The sequence below is a fragment of the Antedon bifida genome, chromosome 9 (genome assembly GCF_963402885.1).
Source record: "Antedon bifida chromosome 9, ecAntBifi1.1, whole genome shotgun sequence".
Lineage (NCBI taxonomy): Eukaryota > Metazoa > Echinodermata > Crinoidea > Comatulida > Antedonidae > Antedon > Antedon bifida.
The window spans coordinates 13,669,175-13,691,675 of record NC_136234.1 but is presented as its reverse complement, the minus strand read 5'-3'; the positions used below and the strand labels follow the sequence as shown (position 1 = coordinate 13,691,675).

Here is a 22,501-nt window from a genome sequence, read left to right as displayed (position 1 = left end):
CTAGTTGGTCTGCTAATTGTGTTTATTAGATAAGTTTTTGTTTGAATAGGATTCATATTTTATGTCAAAACCAGAGAGTTATAAAAATATAATGTACCTCCCTGGTAAAACAGTATTTATTGGGCCTGCCTAAAACATAAGTGGAAATTGGGTGATTGTAGTTACAAGTTTATTGTGCAGTAATAACACTATGTAGGTTAACGTTAATATCAAATCGGGTTTTTTTTTCTTAGTTGAAATGATAAAGCTACCTATACATTTTATTGTAGTTGTATTGTAGGCTATATGCTATAAGCTGATAGCTCTATTTGCTATAGCTGATAGCTCTGTTTATAGCTATGCTAATTAGTTATAGCTGCCCTATTTGTAGCTATATGCTATTTAATTATTGCTGATAGCCCTATTCATAGATACAGTATATGCTACTTTAAGTTATAGCTTGTAGCTCTATCCGTAGAAATATGATTGTAGTTATATTGTAGGCTATATGCTGATAGCTTTATTTTGCTGTTTTAACTATACTATTTAATTATAGCTGGCCCTATTTGTAGCTGTAATGTTGTTTATAGCACCATTCATAGATATATGCTACTTTAAGTTATAGCTTGTAGCTCTATCAATCCGTAGACATATTATTATATAATGATAGCAGAATTGTAATAGCTACCTAAGCAGCTACACAATCAATCCTGCGCCTTTATCCATCAGCAACTTATTCAGATATATTTAATACGCTCGTAACCATCAACTTCTTGTACTGCATACTCCCTTCTTATCAATCATTTTGATTACTCACTTCAGTTCTTCGTTGTTCTCTCAATCATCATCAATTATATTTGTCACTTTACTATTTCCTGTATTATTAGGAACCCAAACTTCATAATTTATATTTTGTACACATTGATTTAAAGATAGAAAAGTAATTAATTTGCAATCATAGAAATAATATTTCTGTTACTTTAATACTTCTATTTCAACTACAGTGTAGCATTATTAATTTTAAAAAAAGCTATTCTTATTGACCAACAAAATTTCAGTCAGTTATAGCTATCATTGATAATAAACTGTAAAATAATAAAATATTAAAATAATATATTTATATTTATTTATATTAATCTAAAGTACTGACAAACTGACAATGTTGTGAGTATCAGTGACTGGATCTCAATGGATATAAAAAATAAAATAAGCAAAAAGCTAAAATAAAACGATAAAGAAAACAGCCAGAAAAAGAATGCCGAGCTTTCAGATTTAACACTAAACCTTTATTTAGTTATATACAAAATTTACACTTTAAGATATGTAATTATCATTTATTTTCATGTGAACTCTTGATTTTGCTTGGAGTGGATTTAAGAATTTTAATATTCAAATGTACCTACAATTTTTAATGTGGATTTAAACAAGACATATTTACAGTATATACAATTTTAACCATGTCAATCTTTTTTTTCATCAAATATACAACTCACCCTAAAAAGAATCCATGCATGTTTTAGTATTATGCAACCGATAGCCACATCATTGTCATTTTTAAAGTAATTTGCCTTTTGACCTAAAAAGAATCCCTATTAAAAAGCTTGTTGTCATCAGTACTATCTTCATATTTCAGAGGACTGATCTCGTCAGATTACGTGCCAACTGAGGGTGCTATTAGGACTGGAAGAACTATAAACCGCAGAGACTCGAGTAAACTACGCTCGCATTCCGCTGGTACTGGCATTAGAAACAAAGATAAAGGTATGGTTTTTTTAATATTAAAAACGATATGATATATAATTTGAGAATAATGATTGATAGTTTTGTTTGGATATATTGTGCGCCTTTTCTGAAGAGACAAAATTAACTAGACATGTCTTTTAGCAAATTTTAAAATTGATGCGACACAGTTCATACAGAAAATATACACTTCTATCAGCAGAACCATGAAGTTAGTGGTGGTGTCTTTTGCTATAATCTATAGTGCTGTATGATATTGGACCTATAATTAGTCTGCATATTTTGTTAAAATTATCCTACTCGTAGCGAGTGAGTGGCCGAGCGGTTAAGACAGTGGAACCGTAATATGTAGCCATAACATCGGCAAGGCTCACTCGCTCCATGGTTCTGGTGGTAGAACGAGTCTTCTCGGATAAGCACTATAAACCGTAGGTCCAGTGTACATCTGGCTCATGTGCACTTTAAAGAACCTAGTACATCTTTCGAGACGAGTAGTGGGTTACCCAGTGTATTAGTTCACACACAGCTACTGTCACATACTCATCATATATATATACAATGGGTCCTCTGGGAGAAAAGTCTTAGACTGAAGAGGATACCCAGTATAAAGAATAAATAATGTGACTGTTACTATATTTCTCATTTTGTAGATTATGGAAGGCATGGCAGGACACCAACTACTCCAGTCGTTCTTTCAAATGGTGCTACACGTAGCACCTCACAGTGGTCGCGGCCAACCGACAACCCATCAATGCAACCAAACGACCAACAACCGCCACCACCCAAGATTACATCTAGTGACTACGAGCAGTTGGACAATGCTCGGACAGGTCTTGCTATCGACGACATAGAAGCAAAGCACCTTCGGCAAGTCTCGATAGAGTTGCAGCGTAACCAGCAGGGGTCCGACAGCTCTGGGCTCGGTAGTCTGGAGAGGATGTCAAGAGAGGAAGTGAATCGAAACCTGATGGAGCATCGCGGAAGTAGGGAGTCCAACAGGTCTTACAGAGCAGCAGAAACAAATAATAACAAACAATTTAGACAATCAGATGCGGTTAATCATCGACATAGATCATCAAAAGATGAATCAGAGATGGAAGGTTAGTTTAGAAAGACTGTATATAATGATATTGCCATTTTATTTTTCAAAAGATTGTGTTGAAACGATACGGTAGTATTAGTACCAGGTACTACCAAACACTGACCTTTTACTAAATATTTGTTCATCATCATCATCTCATCTTTTATTATTGATCTAATTCATATAAAAATAAAAATAAAAAAATCTTTGTTAATACATTGCAGTTTGAAATGAACAACGTTTAAAACAATAGAAAAGTACAGACCATATTTAAAAGTTACAACAAATAATTTGTATATACAATAAAAAAGTAAAAAAACATTATATTTCAAATTATGATATCTTAGGGATATAGATAGAGACGTCTAGGGTTGAAAAGAGTGGGTGGGAAAAAATGTATTGGTTTTATTGTGTGGGAGCTGTATTGAAATTAAACTGGGTGCAAGGCCTTAAAATAAGCTTTAGGATGTGTGGAGGACTTGTGGTTGTCCCCAGCACAATATATCCATGAGTAATATAGGGTAGAGTTTGATTGTACCACTACATGTCTATGTCTGCCTCTCTTTCAACCTGAGTACATTTAGTAGTTTGGTTTTTCTTAGTATTATTTTTGATTTGTTTAGAATGCATGTGGGATGTTCCGTTATTTGTATTTTTCCTTACATTTTCAGCAATAACTCCAACAAATTTTAATCAGAGTCGAGGTGAATCACCGTACAGCAATACCAAGAAATACAGAATGGGAAACACAGCTGTGCAGGTAGGAAGATGGCAGATTATTTGTCTTATTATATGTTAATAGAAATACTGTATTAATACTTTTGGTTCTATTGAACAAAAGAATATGGTTTTAAAAGGCTGGCTCGCTCGCTCCTAGTTTTGGTAGTGGAACAAGTCTTCTCGGATAAGGACTAAAACCGTAGGTCCAGTGTACATAGTTATAACCTCTGTGTACTTTAAAGAACGAAGTTCATCATTCAAGACGGGGGTTACCCCGTGAACTGGTTCACAAAATATCCTCTGTATCAGAGGGATTACCACTTATCTGATAGGACAGTGATTAATTTACTACTGCAGTACTTTCGTTCCCCCAGAAATGGGTCTCAACCAAATATCTTATCTTTATTTTCAGGGAAATCCAAAACATTCAAATAGAGACCCCTTTTCATCAAATGTAAATGAGGAAAAATGGTATGATACAACTGACGATACTATTGAAGATGGTTACCATGCCGACTCGGGATATCAGGATAGTACTATGACTGTTTCTAAAGATAGCCTAGTTGATCAAGGCTATGGCAGTGGTCCACCAATTTTACCAGATCCTCAAGGATTTCATGGAGAGTACCTTGATCAAATGACTTATGGACCACCAGAAAGGTATAGTCCAAGTCAAAGTCCATCGTATCAAAGAACTGGTCAGGAATTCACTTTTGATATTCCACGATCAAACACGTATGATGGTATACACATCCCTAGTAACTCAAACCTTAGTGATCATTCAACTCAATCAAGCGGATCAGGACATCGCGAACTTGGCGGCAGTCTTCGCCCGCGTCGGCAGGGAAATCAGTCTCCTAATAGAAGCCCTGCAATGCCTCGTAGGGTACGCCCACGCAGTCCAGAAAGCAGAGGCAGCCCGATGCGTGGAGCAAGGGAGTACAGCTCACAGCGTGTTAGAGGAAACGGCGCTAACTATTCATCAAACAGCAGCCTAAGTGATGCTAACAGTCCAAGGCAGGCTAGAAGGTACACAGATAAGATTAATTTAATTTTATACAAAGTACAGTAGAACCCCTTTTTAAAAACACTTTCACCATGTACAACAAAAGATTTGAAGAACATCTTTAGGTCAATTATTGTTAACCTTTGGTTGACCTTTGACTGTACAATACAACAAAAACTGTACAACACTTTATCTTCAGGATCTACCTTACCTTTTAAAAGACCAATTACACAAAGAACTAGAACACACGCAATGTGATAACTATAAATTAGGAAACACTGTTTTCAAGCTTTTTAAAGTAGGGTTTTGTAGACAAAATTAACGTTTCCAAATTTTTATTTTTTTGTCACATGTGAATGACCTGATTTTTAATGTTTCATTGTACTTTTTGTTAATCATGTTATTGTTGTTAACATTCTTTACATTTTTATTTTTCTTTGTATTATTTTTGTTTTTTAATTTGAGTTATTACTCTTTTGTTATTGTTCTTGTTAATAGTTTTATTTTCATTATTGTGATGTTTTCAATTATTGTTATTCTTTTGTCATTGTTGTTCCTGGTTTTATTGTTATTATTGTGATTCTTCCAATTTGTTTAATTTTTTTGTTATTCTTATTAATAGTTTATTTTCATTTATTGTGATGTTTTCAATTATTGTTATTCTTTTATAATTGTTCTTGTTAGTTTTATTGTGATTGTCATTGTTCCTGATTTTATTGTTATTATTGTGATTCTTTCAATTAGTTTTTATTATTATTATTTTGTTATTGTTCTTGTTATTAGTTTATAATGTATTCTATATATTCTTGTATTATTATTTCCTAATTTAGTACTAATCTTAATACAGAATAAATTGTTTATAAGTAATCTTTCTTTTTTCCTGAAACCTGAAATTCTAAACATCATTTTTATATCATTTTTGGATCATTTATTGCTTCGTCATCTTGCCATGCGCGCCTTAGATTCATCAGAAGTAATTAACTAAACATAAAAAGACAGCTGACGTTTTCCTTTTAATGAGTTTAATTGGAAGCAGGTGACGAAAGTTGTGCTTTTAGGTTCTTAGATTCATATATAAATATTTGTATTTACCTTTACTACTAGGAATATAAAGTATACAGGTAACTCTCCCAATACCGGACTCTCTGAAAACCGGAAATTCTCCCAAAACCAGACTTTTCTCAAGTTCCAAAAAGTCCCAAATTCATTGTTTACCATTAAAACACACTTTTTTGAAAACAAGATATAATAGGCCAGCCCAAAGGTGTCCAGTATTTGAGTATTTAGTTATTAGTTAGGTAGTTTATATATAGTAGAAACCCTATTAAGGGGACACCTTTAGGACCAACAAAGTATCCACTTAAAAAAGGTGTCTCCTGAATAGGGTTGATTGCTGTGTTAAAACATATTGTAATGAAATCTGTCTGGTGTTATGTTATACATATATATTTTTGTTTCTATACAGGAAAATTCTTGATCCCAAGCAATCGTCCAATGAGTCACTGTCCAGTCGCCTCAGACCAGGCGTTACAAAACCTACCAAACCGGCCTCATCGCTACAAGAGGATCTACGGAAGTTGCTGAGCACCAATGAACTGGACAGCGAGGTAGAACCAGAAAGTGAAGGGTCCTCATTTTGCTCTACTAACTCATGTTCACCTCAACCCCCCCGACCACCAATCCGCACATGCTCATTTCAATTCCGCCAAACGCTTGTTGCATTCTCACCCGCATTGGTAATTAACCCGTCATTGCACTGCACAAATGAAAAGCTCTGAAAATCAGTTTTATATCAAAGTAAAAATGCAAATATGCCGTTATTCACAATAAAACTGCTAGCAAAACCTGCTTTATTTTTCCTTATGCTCTGTGAAAAGTAAATGATGATCGTATTTACTCGTGAAATGTTATTTAAAAAAGCATGGCTTGCACACTGCATGGTACACATCATCATATGTACACTATCAACACCTCATGTTATCCAATCTTCTGTTGTATTGGTTAAAATATCACATGATTTCCTGGAAATTTCTGAACTTTTTATCAAATTTCTAATTTATTGTCTGAAACTCATAGTTTTAACCTGTCTAACAAATTAGGTAGAACATCACAGGATTTCCTGAAAATTTCTGAACTTTTTGTTAAAATGAAATTCAACATCTAGTTTCAATCCATCTGACAAATTGGGTAATCACTTCAGCCATATTTTGTTTAAAAAAATGAAAACCTAGTTTACCCTGTCTGGAAAATTGGGTGAAAAGTATATGATAGCAATGTCTGATTATTTTATAAAGTGACCCACCTTTATGTATGCTAAAAGATAAAGGAAAAATAAATATTAGTTTATTTTTTTTCCATGTGATTACCTACCTGATGTCTGAAGCTCTGTCTACACAATCAAACTAGTTTGACAACAAAAAAATGTGATGTGGCCAACTATTGTAGCGATATGATGTCCTCGTGTCCAAATATGGGCACATTCATTTTTTTATCACATAAAGTTTGATAGTGTAGACAGAGCTTTATACTTTGTACATACATCATGTTGCCTTTCTGACATATTGGGTCGAACATCACAGGATTTCCTGGCAATGTTACCCTTTCACTAAAAATTCAACAAGCCATGGAGGATGGAGATATTGAGGTCAGGTAGCTGTGTAGGCAGTGTCAACAAATTGTTGTTAATTTAATTATAAAACTATTAACAGTATCACATTGAATTGCAACAAGATAACAGATTGTAATCTTTGCAATTAGCCACAATTAAACAGACAGTTTCACATTTATCCCGCGTTTTAAAAACGAGGTCATTGGGGGTTCAGAATTTGTAATCAGTTCGACCAGTACACTATCGAATCAAACCTTTTATTTGCAAGAAATAAAATTCTTTTAATGAGTAAATTTTTTTTTTTTTTTAATGACACCCAGAGTTTCAGAGCTTTTCATTTTCATTGTTTTTACTAATTAATCTTTATCTATTTAATTTTTTTCTGAAAGATTTTTAATCATTTATTGTTTTCAAGGTAAAAGTAAACATATACTAACTGTTCTCTTTTCCCCAATATTTATTTATATATATATATATACATGGTTACTTCAGCATTACTGTTTGGTGTTTTAGATATCACTTTTTAATCCATCTACTAAACTTACTATTTTAAAAATGTTTTTGATCATTTCATATTTTGTTCAATCAATACATATTATTTATTTATATTACATTACTAATTTTGGTTTCATTTTCTTTAATTTTGATTAAAAGTAAAGAAAATTACATTAATTCACTTTCACTAACATTTTTTCAACAACTGATTTATTATTCCAACTAGAAACAAGTACTTGTAAGAAAATCCAAACAAATTGTTGTATCAATTCTGCTATTCTAACGATAATATGATATAACTTACCTTATTTAAATTATGTGTCTTTGTGTCACTGCTGGTTGGGACATCCCATCCAAGAAAATGAGTTCGCTGTTGGAGTCTAGCATGTGTGTTTAATTAATACAAATAATAAGACAAATAACTATTATTGTTTTAATATGTTAGACAAATAACTAATAGGCAGCCAATTTGACTATTTTTTGCTTTAAATTAGAGTTTTTCAAGTAAATAATTTGTTTTTCTCAATCCAATTTTTGGCCAAATTAAATAACCATTTTGTGATAAAATGGCATATTCAAAACAAAAAAAAAACAAAAAATGTTGTTAGGAAGAAAATATCTTTAATATTTCTAAACAACATTACTGAGACAAACTTACATTTTTCCCACACTCACATCAGACGGTTTGAAAATTAAACTTTGAAAGAAATTTATTAATTCCATGGATTATGTCTTTGAAAAAATAATAGTACTTAATCTAATTACCTATTATTAGTAATATTACTCATTCTAATTTCCTTTTCCAAAATAGAATAGTCATAGTTATTTTCATACCTCTATGAAATATGACCATCCTATGGTGTTTAGCACTTATTGGTTGTATTGTGTTGTGATTGTATGAGTACCATCAGTCTTAAGCTCTGTCTACACTATCAAACTTTATGTGACCAAAAAATGTGATGTGCCCATATGGACACGATTCATATCACTACCATACTTAGGAATATCACTACCATATTTGGGCACATCACACTTTTTTTGTCAAACTAGTTTGATAGTGTAGACAGAGCTTTAATTATTTTCATAATATTTTATATTTTTAATTGATTTATTTATAAGTTCTGCTGGTTAACCTCATCCCATATATGATTCCCACTGAAAGTTAGTGTCCTGAACTTATGGTTTTGGGAAAAATTCCTCAAAATATAATTAAGCTTGAAAATAGGCCAGAAAACGCATGCTTTGCACAGAGCATTCCGATGTAAATTTGCATGAAATTAATTACAAATTTAGGTGGGGCCAATTTAGTGTGGCATGAAAAACTTTTTTATGTTTTAAACCAACTCGCACTACACAGATCAAAATTATTTTTTAAAACTTTTACATCGAGCACACCATGACTCTTCTATTACCAACCCTTTCCTCTTTCATCTCTGAAACTTGAGTATATAGGTACTTTTGTAGAAATGTTGCATAGTAAATCACTACATATCTCTTGGATAAGCACAAATCCCTATAGGTGTCTGCCATGATGTGAGGTTAAAGTTCTGTCTACACTATCAAACCAGTTTGACAACAAAATGTGATGTGCCCAAATATGGTAGTGATATTCCCAAATATGGTAGGTAGTGATATAACATCATCATGTTCATATGCCAATATATGTAGTCCATATATTGGCACATCACATTTTTTGTCACATAAAGTTTGATAGTGTAGACAACGCTTTAGTCACAGAATATTCGTGTCAACTTTACTTTCCCAGACTAACATAATAAACAGGTTTCGATTTGCGATAATCTAGAACCTACTGTATGCTTATTGTGTCATTGGTCATCACCTAGCCAAAGAATCCGCCAAAACTTCATTGAGGATTTCAGTAAGGAAGCACTTCCCCATATTCCTATGAGCTCACAATGAATTAACATAACATTAGGTCTCAGATCATCGCAAAGTGAAAGCTCCCTCATAATGTGAATCCTAGATTCTACAACAGGAATATTGCAAAATTTCAATAAGAAACGGCTTACGTCACCACTGTAGAGTCCATCAGTTATACAATGCATTTTCTAAATATAATATTTTACAAAAGAAAACTGTTTGTTAGATTTAATTCTTTTATAATTACATCATTTTCAAATCTGACGTATTTCAAGAAGACAAAAATAAACAATTTAAAGAGATATTAAAATTTGACATTACAGTTTGTTTCTTTGGCATACAAACTTGATACGGTTTTTCTATTAATAAATTGTCTAATTGAAACTTGCGTGTAAACCAATAGATTGGGGAAGACTAGTTCCAAGTATTGTATCACAAAAATAAACAATTCTGGAAATCGTGCATTCCCATATGAGTTTATTGTCAATTTTCAGACAAACATTTCATTATTATTGATATAATTAGTGTATATGGATGTCTGGAAATGTCATAATTATTTTGATAACAATACTAGGAATATTATAGTAAGTTTGTAATTGTTATTGTTGATGTTTTTGGTTGTGAAGTAATAACAATATTTGAATATTGATATAAAGTTTGCGGTACACCACATATATTAGTTCTGAAAAGAACTGTTGAGTTTCTCGATGTTTCGATCAATATGCTTTGATTGTCCTTTAGGACTATTTGAATAGTTGCATAATTAAATTAGGAAAGGTGATTTTATGTATTGAAAAGAGAACAGAATTTAGTCTTAAAAGCTTTTCCACAAAACATAGGACCCTAAAGATTAAAAGACACAAAAATAAAAGGCTGCAAAAATTTATAAAGCTAAAGATAGAAGTGGCCTCATGATATTTAACAGGTCTTTCTATATGTTTTCAAAACTAACTGATGTTGACAATTTTAGACTATGATGTCAACAATTTTGAGGATGACAAACAAAATCATGTAGGTGATGATGTCATTATCGTAGGTGCAAAAACATTCAATGTTTAGGTATGTAGTGTCAATAATTTTGACGTTTATTATAAAATTATTGCCTTATTACATAGGTATCAATTATTTTATTATATTTAGACCCTCAAGTGTCAAAACAATTTCTTGGTAGGTAATCTGTTATAATTCGTTTCCTGCAATTTTCTGTAATATGATGACTGTGTGTTTTGCCTTTTAATAATGTTGACACGGCTCAGAGGCCTCATTAATTTTAAACATTAATTGATAATGTAATCCCTGAGGATTTTACTTTGAGATAGACTCGTTGTCATCATAAACGAGCTCCTTTATAGCGTTGTAATACCTGATTCGCAGATGATAAACTCTTTCGCAATGTAACAAGTTGTAAGTTATTACCTTGTAACGTGTGTTACATCTGTGTCAAATGTTGTATTGAAGTCTGTAATCTTTACAGGCCTCGGCAATGTTCACAGCATTATCTGCGCATACGCGCATATCTTTCTAATGTGTTTTCACGCTGATTATATTAAACCTTGAAAAACTAGCGTGTGAAAGCATTGTAATTCGGTAAGATTATTCAGGTACATACTCATATAACAGTTTTATTACATTTGTGTTGTATGTTTGAATCAGGTATACCATTATATAATAGAACGTCTTCGTTAGGACATCCCTCTTAAGGGAAAGCTCTCCTGTGAAACAAATGAGGGGAAATAGATGTTTATATACTTTGTTGGTCCAGAGGTTGCTCTGTATGTAATTGTTTGAGGTAAAGAATGACTAAACCACAGGCCTACATGTATTAGATGCATTCCACAGAACTACTCTCTGTGCCTCTCTGGCTGAACTTGATTTAACTTTATGTAAACAGATATATTGTCTCCCTGAAAAAATAATTTGTTAACATTTGTTTTGTTGAATATGCCATTTTAATGTCACATAATAGTTAGTCACTTTGACTAAAAATTGGATCTGAAAAAAAAATTTTAATTTCCTGAAAAACTGTAATTTAAAGCAAAAAAAATAGTTAAATTGGCTGCCAGCCAATGGTTTTTCGGTTGAATTTAACAGTTTATTCCTTATTTTCATAAGTGAAAACATAATTTTATTTTGTTTTTTTTTCTTTGGAAGTGAGATTAACTTGATTAAAACTACAAAATGGCCTATGCATTTTTTTTCTCATGTTTTTGGGGGACTAGACATCTTTAACATTATTATAAGTATATATATTATGTTTTACGGTTAACATTTACAATTTTACTAAACAAATTAATGCACATTTAAATCACAAACTTAACATTATTTAATACTAGCGTTTGTTTCTTAACGTTTATTAGCACTAACGAATAATTTCCTACAACTATTGATACAATCTGCTATTGGCGGCTTAACTTTCGTTCATCTTATCGCACCGTATTTCAATCTAATAAGACAAACTTCAAAATAGCATTTTCTAGACATTAACCTTACATAGCCTGCTACATCCACTTTATCATTTGGGCAATATCGTGGGTATGTTTCAGATATACGTTTAGTGTCGATTACATTACTTGTTTAGATACTTATCTTGCGCAGATAACTGGTTTCGTTTTTACTTCTCCATAAGGAAAGTTAGCAAAATGAGAAATTTGATAATAATGATTCAAGTCGGAAGCAATAATTAAAATAATAGAAAGCTATGTGTTATTTTGTACTGAATTCATGGAAAATGGAAAGAACGTTGATTGATTTAATTAACAAAAATTAGTAATTTTGTCCACAAATACGTAGATTTAATCAGAACATATTCTTATTCTGGATTTGTTTATGACAATTTATTTATTTTTAATATTTAATTATGAAAGTTGTCTGCATAATGTTTGTTTTTATTTGTTTGTTAGGAAATAAACAGGACAACAGAGATTTGTGGGTTGTCGCCTAATCTGGATGTAAATCCATTTAGATGTAAAAAGGAAATTTTATAATTACTAGTCAATTTTAAAATATTTTATTTTGTCTATTTATTTGTTCAATATGTTTTTACTCATCAATTAACATTAGTTTATAATTTGTTTTATTATGTTAAACTTAAGCTATGTCTACACTATCAAACTTTATGTTACAAACAAATGTGATGTCATATCACTACAATATTTAACTATATCACTACCATATTTGGGCACATCACACTTTTTTGTCAAACTGGTTTGATAGTGTAGACAGTTAAAAAGGATATTACATCATTGATGCACTCGCCACTAGTTATGAGTAGCCAAATAGCCAAGATAGATTGCTAAAATATTCATTAATGTATGCAGACTTAATCGGTTATTCAATTTATTCATTATTCATTCATGTTATCTATTTATTTATTTCTAATTATTGTACTAGGGACAATCAAAAAACTCTTCCTAAAGCTGATATAAAAAATGTTAATGCTAAATAAGCAAAAACTATAAGTTTAAAACATTATTATTTTACTTGTTTTTGTAGCAAACACCACAATCCCTTGCGACATACCCCGGTAAATCAAATAACCCAACGTGGTCAAGTCTTCAACGAACACTCTCTGATGAAAGCATTGCTGCAGGCGGTGGACCCTACAAAAGGTTAGGAGAGCACGGAGAACAAGGAAACGAGTCTATGTTCAGTCAGGCCTTCCCTGCACTTGTACGAGGTACGTTAAACAACACTACACAGAATAAATGTTAATAGTGTATATGTTATAAAACATATGATTGGGAAAATATACCGCTTATAGCAAAATCGCTCCATACTGCATTGGTTAAACGATATTTATTTATTTCAATTCTCCATCCGAGTATTGTGCAGTCAGACAAATTCCCAGTTTGGAGGACGTTCATTTTCTGTATTGGTAGCGGGTATTCATCTAAAATCATGGCATAAAGAGTGCGATAATGAAACATAATGCACAAGTCTAAGTTTGTGCGTTAATGGAGATGCGGTGCACTTTCGGTTATTCACAATGTCGTGCAACATGCACCATTATAAAAAAAAATGCCCTCGCGTGCGCCGCAACTCCACTAACGCACTCTGACTTGTGCAATATTTGTATACAGTAATACTAAAGGTGTTTTTACTTTAACTGCATGCATGCTTTACTTGGTCAGGGGTAACACCAAACTAGATATTTCACTCACAAATTAACAAGAATTTTTGTTCCTTCTCTTATTAACTAAAGTGCGTCGGCTACAGCGGCAGAAACAAAGTACGTATCTGTGATGTGTGTCACTCGTTTGTCACAGATGCTTGGTGTTTTACATTTTTGACCATTATCTCTTCATCACAATTAATTTTTTTGGTTTTTTAACCCTGACCCATTTTTAGATGATCACTCATTAAAGAACATTTGCCAATTTTAAACATCGTATACAGTAGAATAGTAGACCAAACAAAGTGTCCCCTTAATAGGACTGTTCCTTTAATAGGGTTGTCCCTTTAATAGGACTGTCCCTTTAATATGACTGTCCCTTAATAGGGTTGTCCCTTTAATAGGGTTGTCCCTTTAATAGGGATGTCCCTTTAATATGACTGTCCCTTAATATGACTGTCCCTTTAATAGGGTTGTCCCTTTAATAGGACTGTCCCTTTAATATGACTGTCCCTTAATAGGGTTGTCCCTTTAATAGGGTTGTCCCTTTAATATGACTGTCCCTTAATATGACTGTCCCTTTAATAGGGATGTCCCTTTATTATGGATGTCCCTTTAATAGGACTGTCCCTTTAATAGGGTTGTCCCTTTAATAGGGTTGTCCCTTATAGCCTTAGTGTTATATTGCCCCGCGGTTATTTTTTACGGGAAAGTGAAAAATAATTGGGTGTCTCCTGAATAGGTTATTTTAAAATTCTATTTTGACAAACCAAAATTAGTTACTGAATTTTAAAATAACGTATCTTCAAATCAGAACATTTTCAATCATCTCCTGAATAGGGTTTAGCAAATGAGGTAGCTTTAGTGATTTTTTTTTTCAATTTCATTGATAAATTTCATTTATTACATTTGTTGGATGAAAAATAGAAGCTATTTATTTTTCTTTGACTTTTTGTGTTCATTTTTACTTATTTTCTTATATAAATCAATTCCATTTGTAGGGATTGTTTTCTTTTATTTTGCTTTATTTTCACTTCATATCCTCCATTCATTTTGCTATTTTATACAAATATACATTCAATGTTTCATAGATGTATGCTGTGTAGATATTTGCTTAAAACTTTCACTGGGTTACTTCCCATAAATCTATAATCTGAAAACACTTTATAAACTCTAAATTAACGGTTTTTCAAAAATAAATCTTGTTTTTTTTTATATAAAACTCAACAAGTATATTTTTCATATTTTTTCCAATGGGATATAATTGACTATCATCGGTGGATAAAACTTTTATTTTATGATTTTTTTAATTTTTAGATTTTCAATTGCTTAGTAAATCTCCATTTTACTTTACAGATATTGCCAAAATTATCATCAATGAAAGTTTAAATTTTTGCCGATTGTCGCCTTTTGCAGAAAGTAATATAGCATTTTGCCCGCACTGTCACATAGCATGTTGTGGTTGGGTGTTTTGACTTATTTGCATGAACCCCTTGATTTATTTTTTTAATCAGTTTTGACACCTGTCTAATGATTGACATATGGGTGTGTCTAAAATCTGTGTTGAATTAAGTTTCTATTAATAGATCATATTTAATTTTTAAATTAATTTGTGTGCTTTGTGCTTGTCTGCAGATGCTTTTTGATCTGAATTGCTGTTTTCTGCTCTTTTTATTTATTTTTTAAAACATTTTATGTTCGCCACCTTTCATGATCTTAAAGTCCTAATTAACAAAAGACTTGGTTCTACTCATTTAGCCTTGAGTCTACCTCAAATCCTTTCCTTATAGTGCCTGCGATTCTCCTTACTAAATTTAACTCCTATTCTGCTAGCAATCCTCCCAGCTCATGTCGACACGTAACTTAACTCAACTGTGTTGACATAAGCGCTCTAAGCAGCTGACCGCAACTTAAAGTAACGCACAGTTTCACAAAAATATGTGTGCTGTTGAGTTGAACTTTTTTTTTCCAGAATTGAATGGAACGCATTCAAAACTTTGATTGCTAACACTTGATTACTTCTTCTGCTTTGAGTATCAGTCCTACGTTGTACATCCTTGATCTCTGTTTTACTTGTTTGCTTCAACTAATTGTGCACTCCTTGGGTCTTATAAATGCTTTAGGGTACTCAAACTGATATTCTTCCACCAAGCCTAAAGATTGTTTTAATGTATTCCCCTCAATGAAATTTCAACCAGGAAGGGGTGAAAATGACATCCCTGTTTCAACTTCTAGCCCAAAGATCTTCTTATTGCAACATTCTTACAATTTATTTTTACCCCACTAATACCATTTACATACACACATGCTTGTCAACAATTCTTAATCTAAAATTGCTTTGAAAACTCCATCAAACTCTACTTCTGATGCTACTGTCGCATATGTTAAAATCTTATTATTATTATGTGGTGTTTTTTTTCATTCCCGGTGTTCTAAATTTGAGAGTAATAACAAATATAAGATGTCACATGGATTGGATCATCACATGATCAGTCACATGCTTAGTGACTAACATAATGTGCAGCAAAACACCCAAGTGGGTGCATCAACTACAAAATGATTTCCTACTAAAGTGCATTTTGTTTTATTATTGATATTTTAAAATAATAACCTTAATTTTGTTTTTATAATGTTGATTTTTTTCATGATTTGTGAAAAGCCTGATATGAATTTCTGAAAATACCAATCAAATCAAAATATAACTTTTATTATTTATATTATAAATAATTACTATTGCAATATTAAATTATGGTAGATTTACACACATTTTAAGAATAACAGTTTTCCCACATTTGCCTGTTGGCTATTATTACTGTTTTGTGTAATTTCTCACTTATATTATGGTTTGTAAAATTCTAATCCAGGTATAGAAATACATAAAGCTCTGTCAAACTTTATGGAACAAAAAATGTGATGTGCCCATATATGGACATGATGATGTCATATCACTACCATATTTGGGCACATCACACCTTTTTGTCAAACTAGTTTGATAGTGTAGGCAGAGCTTAAGATCTAGTAGTTTTATTGAAGTTAATTTTATCTTTCACTGGTAATCTTTTGATAAAATGAAAATAAATAAAACAAAATTATTCATCTGATCAATTCACTTTTTGGACTGGGTAGTCTTAGAATCCTATTTAAAATAACTTGAACACTATTATAGCATCATGGTTAGACAGACTAGGGTTCTAGTTCAATCTTGATTTTGGTCTTTGGTCTTTGGTTTTTGACATTCAGTGCCATTATGTAGACCTTGCAAATTTGGAATAAATTTGTGGGTGGGACTACACGGATTGCATTCAATAATAAGGGGTGTGATTATATTCGAGCATGGGATTATACTCGGTTATAAACGGTGAATGGTAATTGAGAATCGTGTAAGTGAAAATAGATATCAAAAAGATAATTTTAAAATAATATAACACCTTTTGTTTTCTTTCCTCAGATTCGGACTCAGTAAGTCAAACTGGTTCAACTCCAGCTGTCTTCCCTCTCCCAGACAATGCTTCGCATTTAGATTGGCAAAATCTTGTAGCTACAGCAAGTAGAGCATTTGAAGGTAAGTGGTAAAGGAAACCTGAACTATTTAGAAGTGGTCTTACTGGACCTGCACAGCTTTCTCCATTTATACATTCTTGAAGGACACACACAACATATTCTCTTGCAAGTTGAGTACCTGTAACACATGTTGTTCTACTCTTCTATAGCTACTGACTATTCCCACTCTTGTGATATGAAAGATGATATTTTTTTCAAACCACTTTTATTAAATAAAGCAAAAAGCAGAACACAAGAAAATAAGACCAAAAAAAATGATTAATCTTAATGTATGCCTCACCCCTTGTCCCTACCATAGCTCCCAAGTTTGGCTATTCATGACTTAATTCACCATTAAAGAGGTACTGTACCATATTGGAACCACTTGTGGAGATAATAGGAAACTTTCGATTTGTGAGGACCAACCTAAGTCAGTTGACAATTGATGTGTCGTCAGTCGTTGCCTAGATGCATCGCTGCCTAGACCTAGAAACCATCAAACCTGTGTCGAAGTAAGGAGTGAAGAAACACGTCCCAGTATTCTCACATTCGCACAATGAACCAACATGACATCGTTTGGTCCTCTGTCCTCGGTTGTGACAAAATTGAAAGCTCCCTAATATACAATAGAAAGTAAAACTTCAACATCATTTGTTGTAGTTGTTATGATACGTTCTTCCACATTCATGTCTTAAAAATGTTCATATGTATCATCTCAACTAAAGCATATACCCCTAGTCAATAAACTTTAAATTCAATTGAGGTAATTAAATCATCCCAGTTCCAACAGTTTTAAAGTCAATGATGATTTAATCATTTTTGAAAGGTAAAATATTATCAGTGACATCCGTTAGCAGTTGTTAAATAGTTTGTGGTTTTCGCGTTCTGAACATCGGCCAAAATGCCTTTGAGGCAAGTTAATAACTTAAAGATAAACCTTTAAATTCTGAAAAGTAATATTTGATGCCAAATGTGAGAAATGAAGACAATTTTTTTTTACAATTTACCGTAAGAAACAGCTATTTATAAAAACAAACTTCTGAAGGTTTCATTATCTACTGGTATTTCTTGGTTTTAAGAGTGGACCATTAATGGGTTTTACCTGATGTTCTTACTTTTTACCTTCCTTTCTTTCGTTATGACTTCATCCTACACTATGTGAACGTTTCTACCACCTCGTCTCTATAGCGTTTCCATTTTTTCTATTTTATCCGAACCATTATGACATAGTTTTTTGTGTGTTTTTTCTAGGTTGTTAAAAAATGTATCCTACTAATGTTTTTATTCTACTTGTATCTTTTTGTTTTTTTGGAATGCACCATTTAAATTAACCTGACATTCCTTCTTTACACTTGGTCGTACAATATATAAATGTTTAGGCCTCATCGTCTCAGTGATGTTTCCATTTTTTCAGTTCAACTTGAATGGAATTTTTTCCATCATTATCACACAATGTTACTGGAGAACAGTGTAAATGGTTTCTCTGCTTCATTTTTTGTTTTTGTGTTTGCACTTAGAGACATTGTATTAGACGCTATATAAGACTACCATTATTATTATTATTAATGGTTATTAAAAGATATGTATTTTATTTCCTTCGAAGTTACTGTCATAGTTATTCACCCACGACCAGCTAAGTTTAGCCTCCTACCTGATGGTGATCAATGGTCGAAAGGTCCTGAGACGGATTACTAACAACTTTGCCTGTCTAGCTAATTTAAGTTTATATCTCAGCTGCACAATATGTACCTGTTGCTTATCTCAGATTAAATCATTTCAAAGCATAATTGATGGTATTAAGCAATACACGACATAGTACCTTCTGGATAAAGTTGAACAATGATGATTAATCTGACCTGGAATTTATAATAATTCAAACTAAAGTTGTATCGGACGTTAATATTTATCGGATGCTAATATTAATAACTACACTTAGATTTTAAATTTGCGAGTACTTGTAGATTTCATTGACAATTTCAAAAGTAGCTAATGTTTTAAAATATCTCTCTCCTCCCACCCCACCTCCTCTAACTTATGAGAAGAAACAGTAAAATAAACATATTTATTTTGATGCATGTAAATTTCTGGTATTAAGGTCAATGAAATGATTTTAAAACATTTCCATAAAATTATGAAAAAGAATAGGTCTGTTTGAAAATGTATTAGATTTTCAATTGAGCTTTTTAACAAATTTAACATCTTTTTCTTTTTTTCTAAAGCTCTGTCTACACTCTCAAACTAGTTCGAGAAAAAAAAGGTGTAAATAAAGTAGTGATATGACATCATCATGTCCATATATGAGCACATCACATTTGTTTGTCACATAAAGTTTGATAGTGTAGACAGAGCTTAATACAAATTCAAGTTCTATCAATTGAATTGAAAGTCAAATTACATTATCAATATGACTGTAGGTGTTAAAGAATTTTCCTTTATAATGAACTGTGATTGTTGTGCAGTGTCCAATAGAGATAAACCAACGACTCATGTACACGTCACATAAACCCGTCAACCAAATGCGGTTATTATAACTGCTGCACAATGCAGTCATCAGTTACGGTCAACTCGTGACTCGTGGTAATTTTAAGGATTAGGGTTGAAGAGCAATTTACGTCACGTTTTACCTCTGATGTAGTCAGGCTGGTATGGTTCTTGGTGTCTAGCCAGTTACAATTGAAAGTTGTATTTTTGCTTAATTCTTTTCAGAGAATTTTTCAACTGTGAAATATATAATGATGATGTCACATTTGCTTCAAGATATTAACTGTTAATACATGTTATATGATTTTAAATTAATGCTTTTTTTTTTTCGGATCATGCCAATATTTATTCTGCTGCAGTTACTGCAGCCTAACTTTTCTTCCTGCAATAATATACTGGCTATATTTTCCTTAAATGTACAAGTTTATAAGGCAGTCACTAAACAGTCAATAAACAGTGTATAATTACCCAAAAAACTTCAGTAATTGTAAGAAGTAATTGTATCAATTGGTTTAAAGGGTAAACAAAAATGCTTACTTACTAGAATAATTTTGGCATGGTTCCTAATATTTTATTGATTGTATTCATTTACTTACTTTTGGTTTTAGTTTAGGGCTGCTGCTTGTCATGAAAATTAATATTACTGTGTTTTAAGTTTCATGTATACAACGTGTATCATTGTCATTGGCTCTTTGAGCATGCTCCATAACAATTTGGCGTGAATGTCGTCTTTACGGCTAGGGCACTTATTTCAGGAACATAGTGTTCCAATTATAACATCAACAGTTAATTTAATTAACTTATTTATTCTTACCTATTTACTGATTCCAATCATTTTTTTATTTTAAATTTGGCAAGAAGATAGGCGTAAATTTTATAAAGTCATCATGACTATGTTGAATTTTATTCCAGGTGGAATCGCTAATGGTTTCACTTTGGTCATTCTTATACTCGATACTTAACTCCAGTCCAGCGCCTACTAACCGCAGGTAGGGAGTAAGTGCATTTATTCTCGTCTTGAATGTTCCATTTGATTTTCGTCACCTTTTTAAAATTATTATTGTTGTAAGTTTTGAGGATGTTTTTCCGCAAGCAAAAGTGGATGTTAATACGTTCATGCCTTTCGGTAGTTGGAAAAACTCGTTCCTGTCCACGGTGTAATTTTTCAATGTCTTGTTACTGATGTTTCCTGACATGCTCATAACATACTGTGCTACCGTTGTTTACACTTCAGGAAATTTCGTTTGTCACCATGTTCATTAATCGTTTTAGTTTTAGCGTCCTGATTTTATCACTACTGGTCAAAAAAATGTGTGAAACAAGCATGGGAGAATTTTAATTCATACATGAATTGTGACATCTAGTGAGGACGAATAAAAAAGAAATTACATTCACAAAATAAAATACATTTTTTCCATACTATTTTCTTTATTTCTTTGGTTGTATCTTTAGACATTTGAGGATGAACAATTGCAGACAATATTAAATATTTGGCTTCTATATTTAGTTTACAACAAAGGATTATTCTTTAACTTTTGTCTATTATTTCATTGGGAATTAGTTTAATTCGAGGAAGGAAATATTTAAAGTCAAGGAATTATGTTTAATTTATGGTAGCAACATGACCTAAACATGAACCACAATATGTTGAGTGCAGCTATTTTGCCTCTTGAGTGCAGCTATTTAGCCTTTTGAGTTCAGCTATTTATCCTTTTGAGTGCAGCTATTTATCCTCTTGAGTTCAGCTATTTAGCCTCTTGAGTTCAGCTATTTAGCCCATCGTGTGCATGCTATTAATTTAACCTCTGGAGTGCAAATAATTAGTCTCTAGAGTGCAGCTATTTAGCCCCTCATGCAGCTATTTACTCTGTCAAGTTCAAATATTTAGCCTCTCGAGTACAGCTATTTAGCCTAGTCTACAGTGTAGCTATTTAGCCTCTCGAGTGCAGCTATTTAGCCTCTCGAGTGCAGCTATTTAGCCTCTTGAGTGTAGCTATTTAGCCTCCCAAATGCAGCTATCTAGCCTCTCAAGTGCAGGTATTTAGCCTCTCGAGTGCAGTTATTTAGCCCCTCGAGTGCAGTTAATTAGCCTTTTGAGTACAGCTATTTAGCCTCTCGAGTGCAGCTATTTAGCCTCTCAAGTGCAGCTATTTATCCTATCATGCAGCTATCTAGTCTCTCAAGTAGCTATCTAGCCTCTCGAGTGCAGTTATTTAGCCTCTCAAGTGCAGCTATTTATCCTATCATGCAGCTATCTAGTCTCTCAAGTAGCTATCTAGCCTCTCGAGTGCAGTTATTTAGCCTCTCGAGTGCAGTTATTTAGCCTCTCAAGTGCAGTTAATTAGCCTCTCAAGTGCAGTTATTTAGCCTTTCGAGTGCAGTTATTTAGCCTCTTGAGTGCAGTTATTTAGCCTCTCGAGTGCAGTTAATTAGCCTCTCGAGTGCAGTTATTTAGCCTCTCAAGTACAGCTATTGAGCCTCTCGAGTGCAGCTATTGAGCCTCTCGAGTGCAGCTATTTCAATTCAAGTTCAAGTTAACATTTATTTCTTTCAAATCAAAATAACAATAAAAAACTAGAATTTAATTCGTCACTTTGACGAATTATAGGTGATCATTTTTATCATTTTACTGAAATTAATTTTTTTTTAAACATGCACGTACGTTAACATACGATCGGAAAATGTTGATGTATGCCATCCTATTATATGCTTATAGTGCTGAGTTGTGCCTATATGCCATATACAATATGTACAGTATATACTGTATATCTATATACAGTGTAGCATAGGTGAAATTACGGGACACATGTTCTAATTTTTTGGCATGATGACGTTATCAAACTAAACTTTAAGATGACA

The 22,501-nt window shown here is 32.5% G+C and overlaps 2 protein-coding genes across 7 annotated transcripts in view; one reads left to right on the top strand and one right to left on the bottom strand.

Moving 5' to 3' along the window:
- The window catches only part of LOC144852162 (protein YIF1B-A-like), a 238,405-nt gene that overhangs the window by 78,444 nt on the left and 137,460 nt on the right, over window positions 1-22,501 (bottom strand). The window lies entirely within an intron of this gene.
- Window positions 1-22,501, top strand: part of LOC144852141 (signal-induced proliferation-associated 1-like protein 1) — an 83,239-nt gene that overhangs the window by 45,626 nt on the left and 15,112 nt on the right. For 5 of the 6 annotated variants that reach the window (XM_078709878.1, XM_078709877.1, XM_078709876.1 and 2 more), the window contains 9 exons: window positions 1,613-1,740; window positions 2,370-2,819; window positions 3,472-3,560; window positions 3,933-4,549; window positions 5,992-6,133; window positions 13,003-13,186; window positions 13,712-13,738; window positions 14,978-15,040; window positions 17,070-17,183. In XM_078709878.1, the coding sequence (XP_078566004.1) occupies window positions 1,613-1,740; window positions 2,370-2,819; window positions 3,472-3,560; window positions 3,933-4,549; window positions 5,992-6,133; window positions 13,003-13,186; window positions 13,712-13,738; window positions 14,978-15,040; window positions 17,070-17,183 (1,814 nt within the window). The remainder of the gene's footprint in view (window positions 1-1,612; window positions 1,741-2,369; window positions 2,820-3,471; window positions 3,561-3,932; window positions 4,550-5,991; window positions 6,134-13,002; window positions 13,187-13,711; window positions 13,739-14,977; window positions 15,041-17,069; window positions 17,184-22,501) is intronic. The other variant, XM_078709879.1, reaches the window with a different exon arrangement.